Source organism: Coccomyxa subellipsoidea (assembly GCF_000258705.1).
Source record: "Coccomyxa subellipsoidea C-169, whole genome shotgun sequence".
Taxonomy (NCBI): domain Eukaryota; kingdom Viridiplantae; phylum Chlorophyta; class Trebouxiophyceae; family Coccomyxaceae; genus Coccomyxa; species Coccomyxa subellipsoidea.
In genome coordinates this window covers 833448-856198 of record NW_005178032.1, presented here as the reverse complement: position 1 = coordinate 856198, position 22751 = coordinate 833448, and the positions used below count along the sequence as shown (strand labels likewise).

The following is a 22751-nucleotide window of genomic DNA, read 5'->3' as shown; positions in this document are numbered from 1 at the left end:
AAGCTGTGTGGTTCTGTGCTTTGCATGGACTCGCTCTCCATACGTGCTCGCATGCATGGCACACTCAGCTTGCAATTGGGACAGCCTGCAGTACAGGTTCAATGAAGTTGCAGAGCTTTTGCTACATGCGCGCAGCATGGCTTAAATGCCCATCTCTTGCCACATGAATCCAGTGCTTATGTAAACTTTGATCGTGTCGCATGACTGGCTGGTTTGACCCCACAAACAAGTACTTGAACCGTGTCATCAAGACCCAGTCTTTTGCCCAATTGGGCTGCCCAGAACGGCTACACCTGGCCACAGGGATGCAACTGTCTGTCTGTCGACTCGGCCACTTATTGCGTTACAGGAGACATCGCGACAAGAAGTCATAAAACACTTCGTCGGACCAATCTCAATTCACAGAAAGCAGGTTGCTTGATCCCACTCGGAAATACTTGGTCACCGCTCGGAGTAGTAAAACATCAATGTAACCCTACACCAAGGTGAGCTCTCTGCGCGCTTTAACGACACCTTGTATGAAGCATCGTACTGTTCGCTTTTTGACCTTATCATAGAAGCTCTATGCTCCCTGGTTTTGTTGGTCTTTTTTGGCACGCTGCGGCCCATGGGTTGTCCCTGATCTTGGACTGTAATAGAGGGTGTACGGCTGAAAAGCTCCCTTGTGTGCTCATGCAGGGCTCATATTTGCTGCAAGGCTAGATGCCCGCTGCAAGTTATCTTGTGACACTCCCACAGGAGGTGTGGGAGAACGTGGCGCGGCACTTGACCGTCCGCGAGTGGGCAGCGCTTTCTGGGGCGTCCAAGACCCACTTCAGGGTGCAGCTCGAGCTTGTTCGGTTTGATGAGGGCGTATGCTGCGAAGGTGCCTGCCCATCGTCCTCCTCTGTCACAGTATTGGGTCGATCCGGCAAGGATCACGTTACGGGTCATCAGATCAGCAAGAGCCCAACGTTAGCAGGTTGTGTCAAAGTCTCTTGCGTGGCATGTCAATGAGAATATATCATTTTTCTGAAAAGCTAATGTCAGGGTCCAAATGCAACAGGAATCAAGTGGCTGTCCAAGCGATGGAGCATGGCGCGCACGATGAGCTTCAACGACCTGGGCAAGCTGCATGCCAAGGCGCTATCACAGCTCATCTCCGAAGGCCACAACGTGTTAGCGCAACTCCAGAAATTGGACCTCCACTTTGCGCAGCAGGGGCACAACGAAGGGGAAGAAGACGAGGAGCAAGCCAGCCTCATGTGGATGGTGTGGGTGCTCGCCCAGCTGCAGCAGTGGCGGCTGCGCTGCCTCAAACTTCGCCTGCGGCGGCTGCTGTGGGTGCCGCCGATCGTGCAGCTGACTCATCTGAGTGTGAGCTTTACGTGCGCGGTGTGCTGCAGCATGCAGTGGCTATCCCTGCTGACCAACCTGCAAACGGTGCTGCTGCACATGGGGGATCCCCACTCATCTCCCCGCGGCCTGCAGATAATGGACCTGCGCAAGTGCACCCAGCTGCAAAGCGCATGCTTCCGTGATGTCCACTGCGCGGAGGTGCATGTGCCTCGCCAGTGCGCAATTCACCTCGAGCTCAGCCGGTCGGACCTGACTGCCGGCTGTGACTGGTCGGGCGCACTCGCCTCAGTGCAATCTTTGTGCTGGGGACTGGAGGGGCACGCCCCGATGCAGCAACATCTGCCGGTAGCCATGGTTCAGGCCTGCAATCTCCGCTGGCTGGACCTGCACTGCGAGCAGGTGGGGGCGGCCGGCGCGCCGTTGAACGTCGGGGCCGCGCTGTCGAGTGTTGTGAAGCTTCGCATCAGGTGCAGCGCACTGCACGTGCGGCTGCCTGACAAGTCAGCGCTGGAGGAGTTAGTCATCCGTGCAGAGGACATGAATGTGAGATGCGGCGACGTTCTGGCATTCACCGAGCAACTGCGCGCATTTCACATTGTGTGCACGAGCGCCACGGGCGATTTTCTGGTGCACCTGTGCACTGCTATGGTAGTGCGGGGCAAGAGGATAACATCAAAGGAGTGCCCCATTAGACTGCCCTGGGCACATGTGGAGCACATTATCTACAGTAGTGGCGAGTGTAAATTTGGGTGCCCTTGCGGGTGCTGCAGTGAGTGCCTGTTCAGGGCCGGCCTGATGCCTTCGGATTGACCTGCACCTAAGGATATTGGGGGTTGCCGCAACTGGGGAACATTGATTCTGTGAGAATGCTACTGTATATTGAGTGCGAAATTGGAAGCAATAATGTTCAAGACTTGGTATAGTAGGGTAGAACTAACTTTTGCTTGAACTAAAGTGAGATCAAAGTGCACGTGTTTGTGAATCTAGCTAAGTCAAAGATCTATGCTGTGAGCTTAATAAAAAGAGTGAGTGACGAAGCCGACTCTCATGTTTCATTATGAAGGAGACAAGATGCACTAGAGTTGAACTGCGCATATGCATGCATGCATGCCCTGCCAGCGCTGATCAGCTAGATTAAAAAATTAAATATAAGCAGTGATGGATCCGAATAGACAAGAATTGCAGATAGAACCTACACCCTGAGCAGTGTAGCTTTGGAAGGTGTTTTAAGAGAGCCCTGAAAGTTGGGTGCTGGGGCAGTGCTTGTCTTGCTGGGCCTGGCAGATGTCTGCCCAAGTCTGCCCCTGGGCTGCGGTCTGCGATTAATCTGGGCTCCTGGGCACCCAAGTCCAGTTCGAACTACGAAGTTCAGGATATTGCCTTTAATGATCCATTCCAAAAGGACAGCCTGCACATCGCCAGAGGGTTATCACACATATAAGGAGACACATTAAACAACACTTTTACAACACGATTAGAGTTTTTGCCCGGCAGCCCATAAAAGGATTGGCTTTCTTGAATCTGATTCCCACGGAGGACGCTGCAGCCCCTGGGTCTTCCAGAATCCTTCAGATAAAATTATCTAACGAAGGTGAATATGTGCTTGGGCTGGGTGCTCGGGAAGCTCCAATCGCTGCGCTGTTTGCAGCTGCGTCTTGTGAAGCTATTGTGGTTGCCGCCGCTGTTGCAGCTCCGCCAGCTCACCCTCAGCTTCTACGAGTGCTTTTCTGCCAGCTTTGGCGTGGAGGTGGCCATGCTGCATAAGCTGCAGACGCTGAGGATGTGCGCGAGGTTTCCCAAGCATCAGGTTGTTATGGATGTGTTAGACCTCCGCCCTCTTGCCCATTTGCACAGCGTCTGCCTGAGTGATGTCCACTGCCACCAGATGGAGGTAGATCCCAAGTGCAGCATGCAATTGGAGCTAACAACGCAGCCCTGGGGCAATTGGTCAGGCGCGCTGGCCTCAGTGAAATCAATGAACCGGGGCTCGGGTATTGATGACGCTGTGATGACCTTCCTGCCGCCGGCCTCCCTACTTGAAGCTTGCAACCTGCGGTGCCTCCACCTCTTTTGCGAGAACGCAGGGTCGGTGGGTGAACCGTTGTTACTAGAAGGGGCGCTCCTCATTATCGAAAAGCTGAAAATCAATTCCCCTTCCACTCGCCTGCATGTGCCCGCTGGGTCGGCGCTGAAGGAGTTGATAATTTTCACTGAGGAGTTACATATGAGCTGCGAGGACATTGGAGCCTTTTTGGATGGCATTGAAAGCTTTAGCATTGTCTACAGACTCATCCATGGATCATTCCTGGTGAACCTGTGCAATGCCATGGCGGCCCGTAGCATGGCTTACCAATTGGGCCCTTTCACCCTCGGGCGCACACTCTGGCAGCACAATCGGGCTGGCAGGAATGACTTTGATATGGAATGCCCCTGTGGGTGTTGTGAGGAGTGCCTGGAGAAGGCTGGCCGGGTGCATGCATAGAAAAGGCAGGTGCCCCAGGAGCTTGTGTTTGAACAGTGGCCACAGCGTGTAGCTTCATATTACTGCAGAATCACGGTTCTAAAATTTAGATCATCAGTTACAATTGACTGTCAAAAGACTCTTATAATGCAATCAGGTTCTCAGCCGACCCAGCGCACACCTGCCGCCACTCTGCTGTGGCCGGGTGCTTGGGTGCGAGAGAAGCTTGTTTGACTCACATTGTTGCCTTGAATAGATGACTCAGAGTATGCATGCATGCGCCTCCACAATGTTTAGTGCGCCCAATCTAGAAAAGCACCTGAGAAAGTTGGGAAAGTCGTGTTGTGGCCTGCTCAAATGTAAATCGAGCTGCAAAAACAGGGGCTGGGGAGCTCGAAACAATAGCAAAGTCACAAACAGATGAAGACTTGAGACTAGGAATTAATTGCTTATGCAAGTGCCTACGTGCGGACCACTCTAGTTTTGAAAGCCAGCAATAAAATAACATGTATGCATCGGATGTATTTCGCATCTGATATTTTGGGCGACGTTGCTGGCCAGGCTGCTTTTACTGAGTAAAATTTACTCAGCCATCACATTGGCAGACAGGTTCCGCCCAGGATGGGCCCATGGCGGGCTGCCCGACTTCCAAAATCAACAAAACGTCTTCTGTTCTTGATTTTCTTACTTGAAATGTATATATATAATATATGTATCAAACAATTGACCTCAAGACGTCTTGTGTCCATCAGCGTATCTGGAGTTCAGCTTCTGAACAGAAAGGCCCCTCTCTGCATGGCCTCGACTGATCCTCACCAGCACTACCGGCATCATCTGCGCGACATGACCAAGCGTACAAATTAGGTTGGTTATTTTTATCTCTCACGCACCTCCTGTTCTCCTGGCACGTGGTGAACTGCAGGCTAACTCAGTATAGCTTTGATCTATTCAAATGAAAAGCACACGAGGATGTTCTATCGGATATATATTTATATATATGTTGCGCTGACTTATAGTTGCTCTGATTGCAGACAGAATGCCTGCAGCAGTAACGTTGCCACAGGAGGTGTGGCAGAGGATTGCTCGATGCATGACAGTCATTGAATGGGCGGGAATCTGTGGGATCTGCAGGTCCACCTTTCACCTGCAGTTCGAGAGTATTACATTTGACGGGGACATTCTTCCTGAAGGTGCACGCTCCTGCCACATGCCTGGACAGAAGCAAGATTGTCAACCGAACAGAGCAGTTGTCAAAAACTATCAGGCTGACCTGCCACATGTCACCAGCACGTGGTGATGCCTGTGTCAATGCGCTACACGGATCAGCTTGCGTGATGTTGAGCTTGTGGGGCCAGTGTTCCAGGGATCGAGTGGCTCTCAAAGAGGTGGACGCCAGCGCGCAAAATGAGCATAGACAGCCTCTGCAGCAGCACTGCAAAGGCACTTACGCATGTAATGTGTGCCGGCGGGAGCAGCCTGCCACAACTCCAGGAGCTGACCATAAGCTGTGAGGATCCGGATAAATATGGCGAGGAGGAGGCAACCCTTATGTGCCTGGGCTGGGTGTTGGCCCAAACACAATCATTGCAATATCTGAACCTGTGCATCATCAATCTGTTCTGGGTGCCACCGCTGCTGCAGCTTCGCCATCTCACCTTCACTTTTTCTCAGGAAATGTCTTATCAGGTGGGCGAGCAGCTGTCCTTGCTGGTCAACCTGCAGACGCTACGGCTGCGTGCAACACGTCCTTCTTTTGTGGACTGGTTAGAAACGCTCGATCTGCGGGCGTTGACCCAGCTTCGCAGCGCCAGCCTCTGTGACATTGTAGGAGATGAGACGCACGTGGCGCCTCAGTGCGCAGTTCACCTGGAGCTGACAAGGGACCCCCTTGGCAAATCATTGGGCGGGCTGACCCAAGCACGCTCACTGACATGGGGCTCGGTCGAAATTCACATGAGCGCGCTGCCACCAGCCTCACTATTCGAAGCTTGCGACCTGAATTGGCTCCGCCTGCATTGCCAACAGGCAGGCTCTGCTGAACAGCCGCTTGTCCTGGAGGGGCCACTACACAACATTAGTAAGCTGGAGATCAATAGCGCGATAGTTCATTTGCATGTGCCTGTTGGATCGGTACTGGAGGAGCTAGCGATCTTCTCAGATGACCTTGATATAAGCTGTGGGGACATTGGGGCATTCTTGGAGCGCATTCGTGGCATCTGCATCGTTTACAGAAGGGTCACGGGGTCCTTTCTGATGGAGCTGTGTGTGGCCATGGCGGCCCGAGGCATGCCCTACACTCTCACCCCGTGTGAGCTCCAGCGGACAGTGCTACTGGTGAAACCATGGTGGCCACGCGGCCGAGACAAATTTTACATTGAGTGCCCCTGCGGGTGCTGTGATGAGTGTCTGGAGAAGGCTGGCGCGCGACCTATGTATTGAGTTGGTTGTGATGAATGCATGGACATGGACTCAGTACTACTTTATAAGAGTCACTTGGCATATTGATGTCCTCTGTTTCACCATGCCTGAGCTACGTGCATCGTTTTCCTTGCGTGTGCCGAGGTCACTAGTGAGATCTCAGTACTGTGCTCGTGTGACCTTGTCCTCTGATAGGTCTACATGTGCGCAGCATGCACACATCGAAAAGCAGCTATAGGTTTATCCCCATCCTGCCACCTGCCGAATCTTCTTGCAAGGGCGTCCAATGGCTTTGCATGAGGTGGCCACGGGCTACACAAATTCCAATGCCATTAAGTAATACTTTTGGCATGATCTGACTTTGTTGCATCCACTGCAAAGTTTGAGAAGAATATCAGTACCTTCTGTGCAATTACTCATCATTTGATACTTGCCACTGATTGGCTACGCTTCGATCGAAAGGGTCACTGAATTCCTCTTGCAAGAAGCGGAGTCAAACAGTCTTTTGCACGCCGAATTAAGTCCAAACTTGCGTGTGAAGGCAAAAGGTGCATTCTGTGAGGAGAGAGATTCTCAAGACACACAGTCCCTGTGCGGAACCTGGCGCATATAGTCCGCGCAGCCTCAGGTACCCTTTACGCCAGTCAATTGGTTGTACTTTGTAATCTAACCTGTATGTTGCAATGGTGAATTTGCTTTATATCCAGGCTTGCAACTACCGAAATACCCTTCGGTCGTTCGTTGTTGACGAGGGATCAGAGCAGTCATTTGGCCTTGGGAATCTAAAATTGCTACTATCCAATAGCAAACCGTACAAATAGTAAGATTGGAAACCGGCACCGACTTGAAATTTGTGTTGCCACAGGACAAGATGCCTCTGGGACCCAACGAAGTTGTGCTGCCAGAGGAGGTCTGGCAGAACATTGCACGCCACTTGTGCACCCGGCAATGGGCTGCAGCCTCTGGGATCTCCCCAGCCACCTTTCTCCTCCAAGTTGAACGCGTCAAAATTTACTACCGCATCTCCAGCGCAGGTACGAGATTGTTGCACATAAGCTGAACTCGCCAGGAATTTTGTTGAGGATTGCTTTTTCAGCACAATACAACCAGTTCGTCCTGTGAAATGGATGCCTGATGCGCACAGCATGAGACAATATATTACAGCTGTTGCCTAAGCTTGTGTGGTTTGCGCAGCGGCTGAATGGATCTCAAAGAGGTGGAGCGCTGCCCACGTGATGAAAATCGTGGACATACGGACCGCAGATGCTGAGGCGCTGGCCAACGTGGTTGCTGCCGGCGGCACCGCGCCAGCGCGAGTCCAGTACCTGACCATGCTGTTCTCCGACGAGCCTGAGGACGAGGAGGCACAGCCCTGCATCATGTGGCTGGCCTGGGCCCTGGCGCACATGCCTCGGTTGGTCTACTTGAATCTGCGCCTTGTCCGGCTGTTGTGGGTGCCGCCGATGCTGCAGCTGCGCCATCTGAGTCTCAGCTTCTACTACAGCGTATCTCCAAATTTGGCGTCGCTGAGACTGCTGAGCAACCTCCGCACGCTCATGCTGAGCGACTATTACCCAAGAGACAATGCGGGCATGGAGTTGCTGGACCTGCGCCCGCTGGCCCAATTGGAGCGCGTCTGCTTTGAGAATGTGCGGTGCGCGGAGCTTCACATGGGGAAGCAATGCAGCCTCCACCTGAGGCTGACTGTGTGGGAGCATATTGCCGACAGCGACTGGTCGGGGGCGCTTGCCTCTGTGCGCTCATTGGAATGGGGGGCAAGGATTTACCGCGAGCCGATTGAGGCTCAACTTCCGGTGCCCATGCTGCAGGCATGCAACCTGAGCTGGCTGGACCTGTACAGCGACACTGATGTGGGGTCAGCCGGCGCACCCCTGGCGCTGAATGGGGCGCTCGTCAGCATTTCCATGCTGCGAATCACTGCCCCTGCTCGCAGCATATATCTGCATCTGCCTGTCAAACTCGCGCTAGACGAGCTGTTCCTGGATGCAGGCAAGGTGTTGTCTGTGGAGTGCAACGACACTGAGGCATTTAGTGAAGGGCTGCGCGCTTTCAAGATTTGCTACAAGGATTGTGTGGGGTCTTTTGCCATGGATTTGCGCGCGGCCATGGCGGCTCGGGGCATGGCTCTGCATGTTGAGGTGAAAGAGTATTCTGCACATCATACGTGCACACGGTTGCAGCACAGGCCACCAACAGCTGGGGCCCGATTGTTTTGCTTTGACTGTCCTTGCGGGTGCTGCACCGAGTGCCTCAGCAAGGCTGGGGCGGTGCCTGCAGATGCGTGTTGATTGAGGTTGGTGGCACAGCCATGCATGCATGTGCAGGTGCTAACCCAGATGTCCAGGTGGTTCCTCGTTGGGCCAATGGATTTCCAAAACATTTGTGCACTGCGTGCTCTTGACGATGTAGCCACGTTGATAGTTACGATGTGCCACTTGGAACAGTTGTAAATGCCTATCACCTACCGATTAACATTGTGGCTTTGCTGGTAGCTGCCAGTAAAGAGTTGTACCCGGAAAGATTCGTATGCTGGGTTGCACATGTCAACTGCATGCATGTTGGGGAAGCTCCTGCCCAGAGCGGGCTGCCCTCTCTTGGCAGTTGGCCAACTCAAGCCAGGCGTCCATTCTGCATTTGTCTGTCCAATGAGTTGATTTCGTTATATTTGTGGAAGTTTACGGAGACACATGTTCTCAAATTTTGGACTGTATCAGCTCATACAGAAAGTTATGACCATGGCACATTTCCATTCCATTCGCCTGGTCTAGAACTGACAAATAAGACAATAAAAATATGCGACTCTCTGGAAGATGAAATAATTAGTTTATCGCATCGACACCTGCTGGCTTCCTGCACCCGGCTTTGCAAGGACAGGTGTGTGAGCAAGCATGGCTTCCTTTGCCTGCAGACCCCTGTGAACATCTGACCTTTCATGACGAAAACGATCTATTATTGTGATGCGGTTGTCAATCACTGATACTGCTGCTGTGATTGCAAAACAGCATGCCTTCTGGACGTCAGGCTGTAGTTTTGCCCCAGGAGGTGTGGCAAAAGATCACACGCCACTTGACGATTCGCGAGTGGGCATCAGCATGCGGAACTTGCAAGGCCATGTTTCACCTACAGCTTGACAGTGTCAATTTCGGCAGTGATGTCTGCAGCAAAGGTGAATGCCAACTGACAACTACTTAATGGAGCAGGACATGTTTTTCTGCTGGTTGAAATGACCTGTGAGAGTCATGCGACATGTCACAATGTGAAGGTATTGCATGTTGTGATTCTCTTCTGCATGGCTTAATTTTCTTGTGCAACAGGAATTGAATGGGTCTCCAGGAGGTGGAGCATAGCGCGTGCAATGAGCTGCACGAAAATGCGCAGCAGTAATATGAGGGTGCTGGCGAATATAGTTTACAACGGGGGCAGCGTGCCTGGGCAAGTCGAGGACATGATCATTCACATGGATGATATGGAGCAGGAGGAAGAAGGCGAGGAGAATGCACCCCTCGTTTGGTTGGCATGGGTGTTTGCGCAGATGCACAAATTGCGCTACCTGGATTTGGGCGTCCGTACGTTCTTCTGATTACCGCCTCTTCTAAATCTCCAGCATCTGAGCGTGAGCTACACTCACGGCGTGAAGTCCAGCTTGGGGGTGGAGCTGCCGTTGCTGACCAATCTGCAGACCCTGCTCCTCTACGCAGTGTTCCCCGGATCCGAGAGCAACATGGACACAATAGATCTGCGCTTGCTGGTGAACCTCAACAGCGTCTGCCTGCGTGACGTCTCTTGCAAGAAACTGCACCTGCCAGAACTCTGCAGCGTCCACCTGGATTGGGTCAGGGATGGTGAGATGCCAAGCAGCGAGTTGCTGGGTGCGCTGGCGAGGGTGCACACAATGGAATGGGGCTCGGCAGCTGACAATTACATGATGGATGCGCAGCCGTCGGCCCGTTTTCTCCAGGCATGCAACCTGCATTGGCTGGACATGCATTGCGAGGCTGCAGGATCGCCTGGGGCACCCTTGATTCTGGATGGCGCGCTGTCAAATCTTACGAAGCTGCGCATCAATGCTTCCGTACTTCAACTGAGAGTGCCTGCTCGATCGGTGCTCAAGGAATTGGTGATTTGTTCTGATGAGTTGGGACTCAGCTGCGAAAATGTTGGGGCCTTTCTTGAGGGTATAGATGCCTTCTGCATCACTTATATGTATGCAATGGGCACCTTTCAGATAGATGTGTGCATCGCCATGGCAGCAAGAAGCATGCCTTTCAAGTTGACACCCCGTCCAATGAACCGCACAGAGCTGCAGTATAAACCAGGGAGTTCCCAGGTCCTTCTGTTTGAGTGTCCCTGCAGGTGTTGCCATCCATGCTTGGTAAAGGCCGGCAAGATTCCTTTGACTTAAAGCACTCCAGTTCGGATGTATTCTCTGCAGACATGACCATGCCATGCCAGAGACCACACGCCACGCCCCCCGTGTTCCCAATCACTCACCCTGTTTTCCGCCCTCGCAGACAAAATTTGTCTGATAAAGTAATATGCTGATAAGCATGTAGTGTTCTGCTCGGCGTACTGATATTGTGTTTCTCTGGTACACGGGTGTGCTTTCTGCGTCTAAATCTAGGATATGGGCTCTAAGAGGCTATATAGGCTATTCAGACCTTTCAGATGTGCTGTAGATTTACTTGTTAAGTATGGCCCCTACTGCTTTGTGATGCGCAACCCAAAATCATTGTGGTCAGGGTTTGACGGAGGTCCTAGAAATTGTCAGGCCAGCCCATAAGTGGAGCAAAGGCGGGTGGGGGCTTCGCCCCTGCCTGCTGCCGCAGCGGCAGCCGTAATAGTAGCCAAACTTCCGAACTCCACCTGAGGTCCCCCAGATTTTCAACAGGGAGAAGCAGGTTTTTCTTTTGAATCTGGCCTTCAAGTGGCTCATATTGCTTGAAAAGTCAGGGGCGCTCCTGAGTCATAGCCACGTGGTTTCGGGTGTTGCCCTGAACCATTTGGCCAATCCTGAATTTATCCCGGGGTTGCCCAGAAACCTTGCCCCTAGCCCTGGAGCAGATTGGCCATCCCTTGGGGGGCCCTGGGGGGGCTGTAAAACCCTGATTGTGGTAACCTGTGATGTCAACAGCTTCTTGCTAACTCCAACACTGCACTGGCCCGGTGCTGCACAGCGCACCTAATTTGGGCACCCCCAAAATTTTGATCCCGCCAAATATGAAATGCAGGCCAGCTGAACCGACAGCTATATCTCATGATCGACCTCCGGATCAAAGATGCACCTGTGAAAAGACCTCGAGTGAGGTCTGGTATCTGTTATTGAGGTGCATCGTTGGACTGGATAAAGGGCTGCCCAGACAGAGGCAAGGAGGGCTTCCCACTTGATAGCGCAGATCAGCAAATACTCGCATGTTTTCACTTCGGATATCTGCACCAGAAAATAATATAGACCGTCTTTCAGTCATATAACACTGACTAAACGGAATACTTCCGGTGGTCACAAGATGAGTCAGGACATGTGGGATCACGAAGAAGTGCCCGCACGGCTCCAACCATCAGCACAGACACTCGAGCGTTCAAATTGACCCATCTGAAGGTATAGATTATTTAGTAGCTGGCCTTCTGGCTGGGATATACACTTGTTGTCACAGATCTGTTCTCTTGGCGCCTAATTGCCTGGTCGTCGTACGTGTGCAAGATTTGTCTTGCTTCGTGAAAGTAATCTGAAGCAGTTCCCGAACATCCAGCATCCAAATATGGTACTTACCGAGTAGATAGCAGCAAAGGATTGCTGTGTGTGCAGGACAGGATGGCTTCAGCAGAGTTACCTCAGGAGGTTTGGCATCTGATCGCGCTTTACTTTTCCATTCGGCAGTGGGCGAAAGTCGCACGTACCTGCAGGGCCTCCTTCCACTCAATCATTCTCAAGATATTATTCGACCAGCACAGCTCTGATGCAGGTGGTGATTTCTTGAACATCCTGTATTTCAAGCTGAGAACGCTTGTCCCTGAACCTGCTGGCACCAAAACCTTGAAACAATGCTAATGCGTACTCACTGCTTCACTCATGAGAATGATCAAATCAGGAGGGCGGGTGCAGCAGAGTTGGATAAGCTCAAATAACAAACCTTGCAATAAAAATGACAAACCTTGCAAAACATGACCTTGCGCTCTGGTGCGACAGAATTCAAGTGGGCCTCTCAACGTTGGAGCGCGGCGCGAGAGATGAGGCTGGAGCGTTGTCACGCCAGTCAAGTGGTGGCTCTAGTAGACATGTGCGCCGGCGGCCACGTCATGCCACTCCACCTGCAGCACCTTTCCCTTGGCATCCAAGAGAATGAGCCTGAGGAGTGCATGGCTTGGCTCCCCACGGTGCTCGCGCAAACACCAGAGCTGCGCAGCCTCAAGCTGACCATGCCCAAGCTCCTGTGGGTACCGCCACTGTTGCAGCTGCGTCACCTAGTGCTCACATTCTTTGGGTGCGCGGAGGGTTGCCTGGCAGATTTGGCCCTGCTGACAAATCTGCAGACTCTCTCCCTGGAGGCACTGTATCCCAAGATGCAGGACCGCTTCACAGAAATTGATCTTCGGCCCCTGGTGCGGCTGCAACGAGTGCGGCTCTTTGACATCCAGTGCGAGGCGGTCTATGTAGGGGAGAACTGCCAGGTCCATGTGGATGTTACTGATCATATCAGCTATGATTCTGAGTGTTTCAACCCAGCCTGCTTGGCAGAGGTGCTGCCAATGATAAGTTCTGTGGCTTGGACTAAAAGTGGCGGCGTGTTGACAAATCCGCTGTCAGCTTTTCTGACCCAGGCTGGCAATCTGAGCTGTGTTTGGCTCGAGATTGACACTGTTGGGGCGCTCGGTGCACCGCTGATTTTGGAGGGGCCCCTAGGGAAGCTGAGAGAGCTGCGCATCAGAGCAAAATTTGCCTATCTGCACCTGCCGGCCACTTTGGCAGTGGATGCGCTGATGATTGACTCAGTGCTGGAGCTGTGCCTCACATGTCAGGATGTGGGGGCATTTGTGGAGGGCGTGAGGACCTTCAAAATTGTCTATAAGATCGATAATGGGTCATTCCTCAACATGGTGGGTCCTGCCATGGCCGCGCGAGGCATGGCAATGGAAGTGACATCCTGCAGGCTGGGGCGGAGCACACAAGTACAGCACAAGCCGGATGGTGTTCAGGCATTAGATCTTCGTTGCTCCTGCAGGTGTTGCTCGGTATGCCTGGTGAAGGCTGGTCTAATGCCTGGTGATGCTGGGTACGCCTGATGGAGGCTGATTTGGAGCTTCTGTGATCATAAGAATGCAGAACCCCTGGACACAAGGTTGTCTATACACAGAACACCGAATGACAGAGACTCTGTAGGACAGAGATGTTTACCGTATGTGACACTGCAAAATGTACCCAATCATATTATAATGCCAAAGCGCCAACATGCATGTGGCATGCAGTCCAACCAATTTTGAGTGGCATTAGCTTGCATATGGAGCTCCTGAGCATTGCTTATTAATTTGCATGGACGTCTTTGCTGCCTTGTAGAGGTCGAGGCATGGGCTGCCCGTGCTGCCCAGACAGTGGATTGGCTACCCAGAATGACACTGTAAATTTGGAGAGTGTAGCCCTCTCAAATTAAAAGACTCGGGTGGATCATCCAGATGATCTCAGATGTAATCTACTTCTTCTTCTCCTTCATACTGCCATCGACTCCGAGCTTTTGACTCCGAGCTTGTACTTGATCCTGTATCGTGAAATTTGGGCTCTCCTGGACCTAACTCATGCTACAGGTACTGTATTTTCCGGCGTACATTCAAAATGCATGCTCGTTAATTGGGTTTTCTTTCAGGGGAGCCCATGACCTGCCCAAATTGGGCTGCCCGCCATTGCCCATTTGTCCAATGCAATTGGGCGTCCATTTGACTCTTGTATTGCATATTTTGTGCAAAGCAATCTCTGAAGGACGTTAGATTGATAAATTGATGGATACTTTCTTACAGCATGTGGCTGAATCGCTCGTAGCAAGGCTTTGACCTGGTACTGATCTGGTGATCCCCTCAGACCTTTCGTCACCCGCATTATTTCGTTGAGAAACATTTTGAACAGTACAGGCATGCTATCCTTAGTGTCTTGCACGACGGTTGATCTTCTAGAGGATTGAATATTTTTGCGTTTTCGCTCATCGGTTTAGCTCTCGCTTGCATCGTACTGAAAACATCTGCATTTCAATTTCACCTATCTACTGGTGTCATATCATGATATTAGACAGCGATTTCCCTTCGCATATACTTAGTGTAGGGGACTGATATGCCTAGAGCAGGACACGATGCCAGTATCAGCTGACCCTAGATACCTACCTGGGGAGGTGTGGCGGAGGATTGCTGGCCATATAGGGCTTCGAGACTGGGCAAAAGCCTCAGGGACCTGCAGAGCCACGCACTTCTTGCAGCTTGAAAGTGTCCAACTCAGCGGGGACGATTGCTTAGAAGGTACGCGCCATAAGCACACAAGCTGAGGTGCAGACGAAATATGCTTCAGCAGCTTTCCAAGTCTCCATTTGAGCAGCAATACTTATGATGTGGTGCTGAGCATCCTGGGCGGTGCAACAGGGATTGACTGGCTCTCAAGGAGGTGGGACGGGCCCGCACAATGAGGTTGCACATGATCTCCATCGAACATGCAAGGACACTGGAGGACGTAGTCTGCCAAAGCCATCGCGTGCCGCCACATGTCCGCGATGTCACCATTACTGTCCGTGAGCTCGAGATGCAGAAGTGCTTGATCACCCGGGTGCTGCCGCAAATGCAATCCATGCAGAATTTGAGGCTTCGCGTGGAGAGGCTGTGGTTTGTGCCTCAGCTGCTGCAGCTGAGCCACCTGGGCCTCTCCTTTGCTGAAATAAACTTTGCAAGCAACCTGGACGGCAGCCTGGAAAAGTTCTCCCTGCTGACTAATCTGCAGACGCTGTCACTGGCTGCCGTGCACCCGACCTTTAGAGATCACATCGCCTTGTTGGACCTGCGCCCGCTGGTCTCCCTGCAGCGTGTGTGCCTGGGTGATATCCGGTTCGGGGAGGTCCGTGTAAGGCAGCAGTGCAGCGTGCATATAGACCTCAGCTTATCGTGTCATGTTGGCAAACTGGATGCCATGCACTCAGTGAGGTGGCTGCAGCAATGCAGCGCGGTGATTGGCCCTTCGCAGCTGCCGGCCTTCTTGACTCGGCCCAACATTCTCTGCTGGCTGGACCTGCAGATTGACACCTTTGGGTCCCACAAGAGACCAATCAGACTCGAGGGGCAGCTGCTGAACATCAGGAGGCTGCGCATCAGTGCCAGCAGCATGAACCTGCATCTGCCTGCTAGGGTGAAGCTTGATGAGCTGGTGATTGACTCTGGGCATGACATGCATGTGACCTGCGAAGATATTGGGGCGTTTCTGGAGGGCGTGGGAGCCTTTAAAATCACCCACAAACTTGCAAAGGGCTCATTTCTGATGGAGCTGTGTGGGGCCATGGCGGCTCGCGGCATGGTTGTGAATATTAAAGCGTGCCCACATGAGCGCACACAGCTGCAGCACAATCCATCCGGCAATGATACCTTTCGATTTGAGTGCCCCTGTGGGTGCTGCACTGCGTGCCTGCTAAGGGCTGGCATTATGCCTTCATACTAGGACAAGTTCAGCTTGAGCCATTTTTGCCCGGTGCACAATTTTCTTGGTGTGGACATGTGTGCCCAATTGAGTCTGTGTATGCCCGCATTCTGAGCCGTCTGGACGGTCAGCCAAATGGACCGGAATACTCGGCATGCTGATGCAACTGAACACCTCTTTGACTAGTGAACTTAGATAACGTTATAATTTTACGAGCCTTTTTTACCTTGTCATTCAGGTCTCGTGTGGTAGTTATTCCATAACATAAGCAATCGTTGTGTACCTTCAGCAATTTTAAATCCAATATTAAGGACAGATCTGATTGCCAGCTTGGCAGGCCTTTACGAATTACCTCACATCGTTCGTCCCAGGACTCTTGAAGCTTGTCTTCCAGAATATTGTGACCTTCTCAAAACTTCTCACGCAATCAACCTAGCAGAAATCATCCTTTCATTCTCTACACGTGCGTCAGAAAGTCAGCATTCAAGATGAACGCCGCGCACATCGGCTTCCTTCTGCTTCTCTCCATTTGCGCTGGTGCGTACTTCGAGATCGTGTGTCGCCTTTTTCCAAGCCCAGACATTTGACTGCTTGGATGTAGTTCTAGATGTACCCCATCTTGTACAAGCAAATTTTGGAACAGTAACCCAGATTTTCGTGAGCTCGGGCTTCTGGCTCCAAGGTTCATGAGCCGCCCTGTGACACATAGCCTCACCACATCACGACGTCTTTCAGGACCAGATACTTCTATAGGAAAATTTGGTTAATGGTTATGTGCCGCTGACCGTATTTGGCAGTGTAAGGCGGTCCCCAAATTCTGGGTGTTGATGCCGTCCACGGTGAGCATCAAGGTTTCCATGAATAGTCTTAAAAACTACACTAGGCACGATAAAGTACATCTGTGCTGAAGCATAAATATACGGGAGAATGAACGCAGTCAATCACGACTTCTGAAGCTAAGGCGCTCCCTTTCGCGTGCCTGGCAAGGATCCCGAACCTTGACGTTCTTCAGCAGAATATCTCACAGCAACCTGACCGGAAATTTTACGAGATGTGTGTTCTCGATCAGGAGAAAGCGCTGCTTTGCCACGAAGACACCTCAACGCTGCATCAGAGCTGGCGCCCGCACCCTCTGCTGAGGTTGCCTTGCCCGCCAACCTTGTCCCTGCTGATGCCCTCCTCACCATAGTCAACCCCAACGGATCTGGCGCAGTCTCCCTGCCAATTTCTGCTGGCTCAATCGTCAGGGTGAGACCCTCTGCCTCTGCATCTTTATCATGCCATGCCGGTTCCATGCTCTGGCATGCCTCGCAAAGCTCCAAGAGTTTTGGGCACAACAATCTCAGCAGGCATCTTGCAGTAACCTCACTGCAAAATAGCTTCAAGCGAGGTTCAAACTTGAGATTGGAGACTTAAGAGACTTAAACCTCCATTCAGAGCAAGCCATCCATGCCCTGCAAGTTTGTGTGACAGGATGTGCACATGCCTGTGCATATGCACTTCTCATAGTTTTCAATGTGCAGGTAGCATGAGCATTTTCCCTCTGTGTGCTTACAAGTGCCTGTGCGAGCGTTGCAGGCGAGCATGACCCAGTTCACAGTGGTGAGTCCCCAAGGGGCTGTCCAGGCAGCGGTGGCAATTGTGCCTGGCAAGGGCAGCATCAATGTGCAGCCCAGTGCTGGCGCCCACGGCGCAATCACCCTCGTCGATACTGCAGGCAACTCCTTCCAGGTACCCTTCACCTCTTCTCACAAATGCCACACCTGCAGGTCTTGTCTCTGGCCTTTATTCGGTCTCACGGGCCTGCTCTAGTTTGTCTGCTGCTGGCAAGGTTCTGAAGCAAAAACACCTCAATTGGTTATGGCTGTAGCTTATGTCGCGCTGAAAAGTAGCGTATTGATAATGCATTACGGTGCGAGGGAGCGTTTCCTCCCTTGATGGCATTAAAGCAAGACAGAATGTCAGGCAGAGTGAGTGCCTTAAAGTGCAGGAAAGAAAATCAAGGGCCTGAATGTGCTGCAAGTTTCCTTCCTTGCCTTGTTCCTTGCCTTGCCATGGCTCCTTGCCTTCCTCATAAAATCAGATTGGAATTATTTTATTCGCTTGTGTGTCAGGTGTCCCTGGAGAGGCCAGTTGCGCCCGCTCCGGGCCTGCCCGCTGACATCAGCGCTGACCTGGCATCTCAGCCGCGCTACGTCGATGTCAGCACCAGCTTTGGCATTACGGGCCCCACGGACAGTTTCAGCAACATGTTCTCCTACGGATCCAGCACCGGCGTGTCATACTCTGAAGATGTGCGCCTCCTGCCCCACTCCAACTGTCCTTTTATTGTTTTGGACCAAATTCCACTCTCCCGGCGCGATTATAAGGAATACGACAACTGTAAAAATAGTGAATTCTTCCTTGAGTTGGCTGTCTGCTGCTGCTGCTGCTGCTGCTGCTGCTGCTGCTGCTGCTGCTGCTGCTGTTGCTAGTGATGGTGGTCTTCACTGAAATTCTGGTTTCAGCAGCACGCTCAATAGCTCTTGTGCTGGACTTTGGCAGAGCTCTGCTGCTGTGAACTGACGTGGCCTTTGCAGTGAGTGCATATGCAACGACGAGGTGCTCTCTTGCTGCCCTTTTCTCTGGTGTTTTGATGATGGTCTATGGCATGCATGCAGATCACAACGCCAGTCTTCACAAGGTCGGAGTCCATTAGCATCAGCAGCGGCGGAAAGTAGTCATTGCAAAGAAACGGCGGAAAATTCGTTTACAAGTATTCCGGAGAAGCCTGAGACATGGCGGATCACATGGCTGCCAATGCGCCAATGCCATTTATTTTGGGCTGTGTGAGCCCAAAATCTGAAGTGTTGCATGGTGACGTGCAAGAACAAATGACCGCAAACGAATGAACACATGTCCTGGTGACAGAACGGTGGCTTTCAATGATCTGGGTTTGGGATTCTCAATGTGATTGTGAGCCAGTGAGACTGCAGAGGTTTGACATGTATGGCTCCAGCCAAGCACTGTACTGTACATAAGTCTCTATCATTGTTCAAATTGCTGCGTCTAGGGCCACTTGGTATCAAGACGCTGTGTTTGCCAATTTCTTTGCTGGCATCCGCATCGCAAGTTGAATTGCTGGATCAAGCTTGCAATTGCCATGATCATGAGAAACGTAAAGTATTGTAACAAACTGCTAAGTCACTTTGACGGTCATGCATACTATGCACCAACAAGCTGTGTCCAACGGGGACATATCGGCCTCATCAATGTTGCCAAGAAAATTTGTAGTTTCTGACCAAGTTGACATTGGAAGTATGACTCTCAGAGAGTTACAGAGACTCTTGGATCCAGGCAGTCTCATACGAGGTGCATTATTCTTTGCTCCATTGCTGATCATTGCGGCAGTTTGAGGACTGCCACTGTCACCATGTGCTGGTGCCTGCAGGGTCGGTGGTGGCGAATGCATGCAGAGAAGCTATTGACCACCAACCATCATCATTGAAACACATGCATGCCATGCAAGAAACCGTAAAGATCTACGGTCATGCCAGCAACAGCGGCACGTGAAACTGAGGCAAGGCACGCGCCTGCATCTGTTCTCGCCAAGCTTGTGCCCACCAGCATCTTGCACAGATCCTATTCTCTGCCCACTCAAGTAATCGTTATATGATGTATCCATGCCTCGCAACAGTTTTGGAACTTTCTGTGGAGGGATCCAGGCCTCTTTGTGAGGATAGAGTGGATCCTCACAAGCTTCCAAAAATGTGTCCGCGAACGTAGTCTGCAACGTGAAGGTATCTAGAAAGACCTTAAAAGATGACATGCGACGGGAAGGGCACCTCCCATCCACCCATCAAAGTCTTTTATTATCACTACCACAATTCCATCAGGTCGGAATTGGATGTCCTGTCGAGATCCGTGTTGACGCTGGAAACGTCCAACAGCGATCATGTCATCGAATGTCTGACCGACTTAAAAGTCAGAGTGGCCTTCCTTGAACGCGTGTACAGCATCCACAGCAGTGTGGAGGATGAGGTACAACCTTTTCTATTTCGCGATCTTGAACTTATTTCGCTGGAAATACGTGCATGCACACTTCCTGATAGCTTTAAGTTTCAGAAGGTGCACGATCCTGACCGATCAATCGCCTGTCTTGTCCGGGAGGCACTCTACAGGGGTTTTTGGCCAAAGCTTCTTTTCTTCAACTTTCTGCTGTGCTGCACAGGTCGTGTATCCTGCTCTGGATTCAAAGGTCAGAAATGTGACAGTTGCATACACTGTTGAGCACGAGGATGAGGTGGGGCTTCCACTGCGAGATCTGCACTTCCCTTGCTTTGCTTTTGGAAGACAGCCCTGCCTGTGGATGGTTAATACAGTGCTGAGAGGCTAACATCAAGCACTCTGTGCAACAGGAGCGTCTCTTTGAGCAGCTTTCGCAGCTCATCAATACAGCCATGAGCGCCCAGGGCAAGCAGAGACGAGCGGTGATCCGGCAGCTGGTCTGCAAGGTCCAGGAGATCCAGACAACCCTCCTCAAGCATCTGGCCAAGGAGGAGGAGCAGCTGTTCCCTCTCCTCCTGCAACACTTCACTTACGGCGAACAGGTCCGTTTGCGCTGATCTGCTGCTGAGCCCACCAACACCTGTCATAAGCAACATTCAGGTTCAAGATCTTCAGACATCGGTTCATGCAGACGTAGTCAGAAGTCTGACAAAGCATGTGGCACATGCAGGCGCAGCTGGTAGCGCAGCTGTTGTGCTGCATCCCACTGACATCTGTTGCATCAGTCATGTCCTGGCTGACATCCGCCATGCCGCAGAGCGAACAAGAAGACCTCTTGCTCCAGGTACCTCTCCGGTGACATCAATCAAGCTGCTTGACCCACCGCATCTTGCCGGAATATTATGGCACAGTTGTTGTCTTGCGGCACCTTGTGATGGCTCTCCTTCATGTGAGTCTGCAACTCTACTGATGCACCTGAAGAGCAATGCATGCGTGCACATGCTAGTTACTAAGGTATACTGCTGCGGCGCGCAGGTGCGGCAGGTTGTGCCGGACGACCTGCTGCTGCAGCTGCTGGTGGCATGGCTCTCTCCAGGGCTGCTCACCCAGGAGGCACCCCTGGCGCTGCCAGGCGTGGTGGCAGTGGATGTCAAGAATGTGCGGCCCTGGAAGGATGGCTATGAAGACGCGCCACCCGAGTGCTGCCGTGAGCTGCTGGGCTTGGATCCATGCGGCTGCCCCCTGGCCAGGGCCAGGACCGATCCCAAGGCTGACAGCGCTGACCTGCTGCCAGTCAGCGTCAATGATTCCGCAGCCAGAGCCCCGCTGCAGGTGTGGTGTCCTCAAGAGATATGAGCATGAATTGAAGCTTGTATTCGCTTTTTCGTGCCACCTGTAGCCAACAGCAGAAAAAATCTTTACTGAGTGCTTTTTGATGGTTTCTAGTGGAATTGATAAGGTGCGGTGATACAGTCATGCAGAGTCAGCGTGTGGTGGGAAGGGTGCATGCTGTAAAGGGGGATGCTGTTGAGTGGATTTTGCAGCTTGATATATTTGCCTGTACACACGCAGCACATCGCGCATGTCCACGCGGCGATCCGCTCGGCGCTGGACGCGTTTGCGGCGGAGGCGGCCGCGCTGTCGTCGTGCGCCGCGCTCACCCCTGACGCGCTGAGCGTGCTGGCCGAGCGCCTGCGCTTCCTGCGAGCTGTGTGCACCTACCACTCCGCCTCCGAGGACGATGTCGTCTTCCCTGCCGTCAGGTAACACTCATGCCACACTCATGCCATCCTGATAGAGATGGTGAGGCATACCTCTCCAACGCACCTAGCGACCTGGCTGGAAGTGCGTCTTTTGTTCATCCATGCATGCTATCCTCTGATTGTAATGCTGAGGTCTGTTCTTTTGTCAGATGAATCTTGCTTCAGGGTCTTAGGATGAGCTTTTCTCTGGCCATTCAGCCTGGCCAACGCAGTCTCTGCCAGTCCAGCGTCTAGCATGTGTAAGAGCTTCTGTTTTCCCCTAAGGCAGCGGTGTGCATGGACATATCTGTGTGGATCGCGCTGTGCAGGCAGCTGAGCAAGGCGGATGAGGACCAGTGCCAGGAGTGCCAGGCGGAGCACGAGAACGAGGGCCTGCTGCTGGAGGACATCGGCCGCCTGCTCGGCGACGTGCGAGCCTCCGCCAGGTGCGCAGCGCTGCGCTTCGAAGGCAATTGTCAGGGGATTCTAGTTTGCTTAACGCCGTTGCACTCCACCATGCCGTCCCTGGTTGGCATTCTCCCTCATTGTGGAGCTTATACAATGGAACTGTGATGACGACAAAGTGAGGTCACCAGCAATGCGATGCTGAGGTCACCCAGGTCGTTTTGCATCCATGCTCCTGATGCCTCATGCCCTCCCAATCCTGTTGATTCTGTAAGCATTCTGGCGCCTCTCAACATATAAAATCCTGGTACAAGCTGGGGACGGAGAGAGGGTTTGGGTAGCGACCAGGGACAAAGTAAGGGGCTGGCATGAGGGTCGTGTGCATTGAAACACTGCGCCCTGGATGGCCTTTCAGGCAGACCTTAGGTGATTTGCATTCGGACGGGTAAACCGACACAACCACGCCAATTCGATCAGCTTCTTGCAAGAGCTCTGAGGATCTTGTGCTAATGTTGAGCCACTGCACCGATGAACAGCATCATACAAGCAGCAGTTCATTGCGTCGGCATGTGCAAGCACCCGCTTAACGGCAATATTGACGAGATCCTCCTGGCACAGTTTCTGCCAGCGAGGCAAGCTCCCGCACGTGCAGAACAGTATCTATTGGGCAGGGTGTTCTTAGTTGGGGTCATATTTGGTACCCCTTGTATTCGACTGCGCAAGGGGG

General features: G+C 52.2%; 2 protein-coding genes across 2 annotated transcripts; both read left to right on the top strand.

Moving 5' to 3' along the window:
* Window positions 1-445: 445 nt before the first annotated feature.
* On the top strand, window positions 446-8530 carry COCSUDRAFT_66719 (hypothetical protein; the record flags this gene model as incomplete). The annotated part of the gene is made up of 7 exons (XM_005646366.1): window positions 446-485; window positions 679-865; window positions 1046-1965; window positions 3029-3145; window positions 7083-7251; window positions 7412-8376; window positions 8516-8530. The coding sequence occupies exons 2-7, from the start codon at window positions 703-705 to the stop codon at window positions 8528-8530; spliced, it is 2349 nt and encodes a 782-aa protein (XP_005646423.1). The 5' UTR covers window positions 446-485; window positions 679-702.
* Window positions 8531-9229: 699 nt separating this feature from the next.
* COCSUDRAFT_53879 (hypothetical protein) lies at window positions 9230-10140 on the top strand. Its single transcript, XM_005646365.1, has 2 exons — window positions 9230-9404; window positions 9553-10140. Exons 1-2 carry the CDS (start codon window positions 9242-9244, stop codon window positions 9816-9818), a joined length of 429 nt encoding a protein of 142 aa, XP_005646422.1. The 5' UTR covers window positions 9230-9241; the 3' UTR covers window positions 9819-10140.
* Window positions 10141-22751: the final 12611 nt, after the last annotated feature.

Excerpts from the sequence above, each read along its gene's own strand:
- COCSUDRAFT_53879 (XM_005646365.1), top strand. The coding sequence starts at position 9,242 with ATGCCTTCTGGACGTCAGGCTGTAGTTTTGCCCCAGGAGGTGTGGCAA. Across the intron at positions 9,405-9,552 it reads CAGTGATGTCTGCAGCAAAG|GAATTGAATGGGTCTCCAGG; the intron begins GTGAATGCCAAC and ends CTTGTGCAACAG.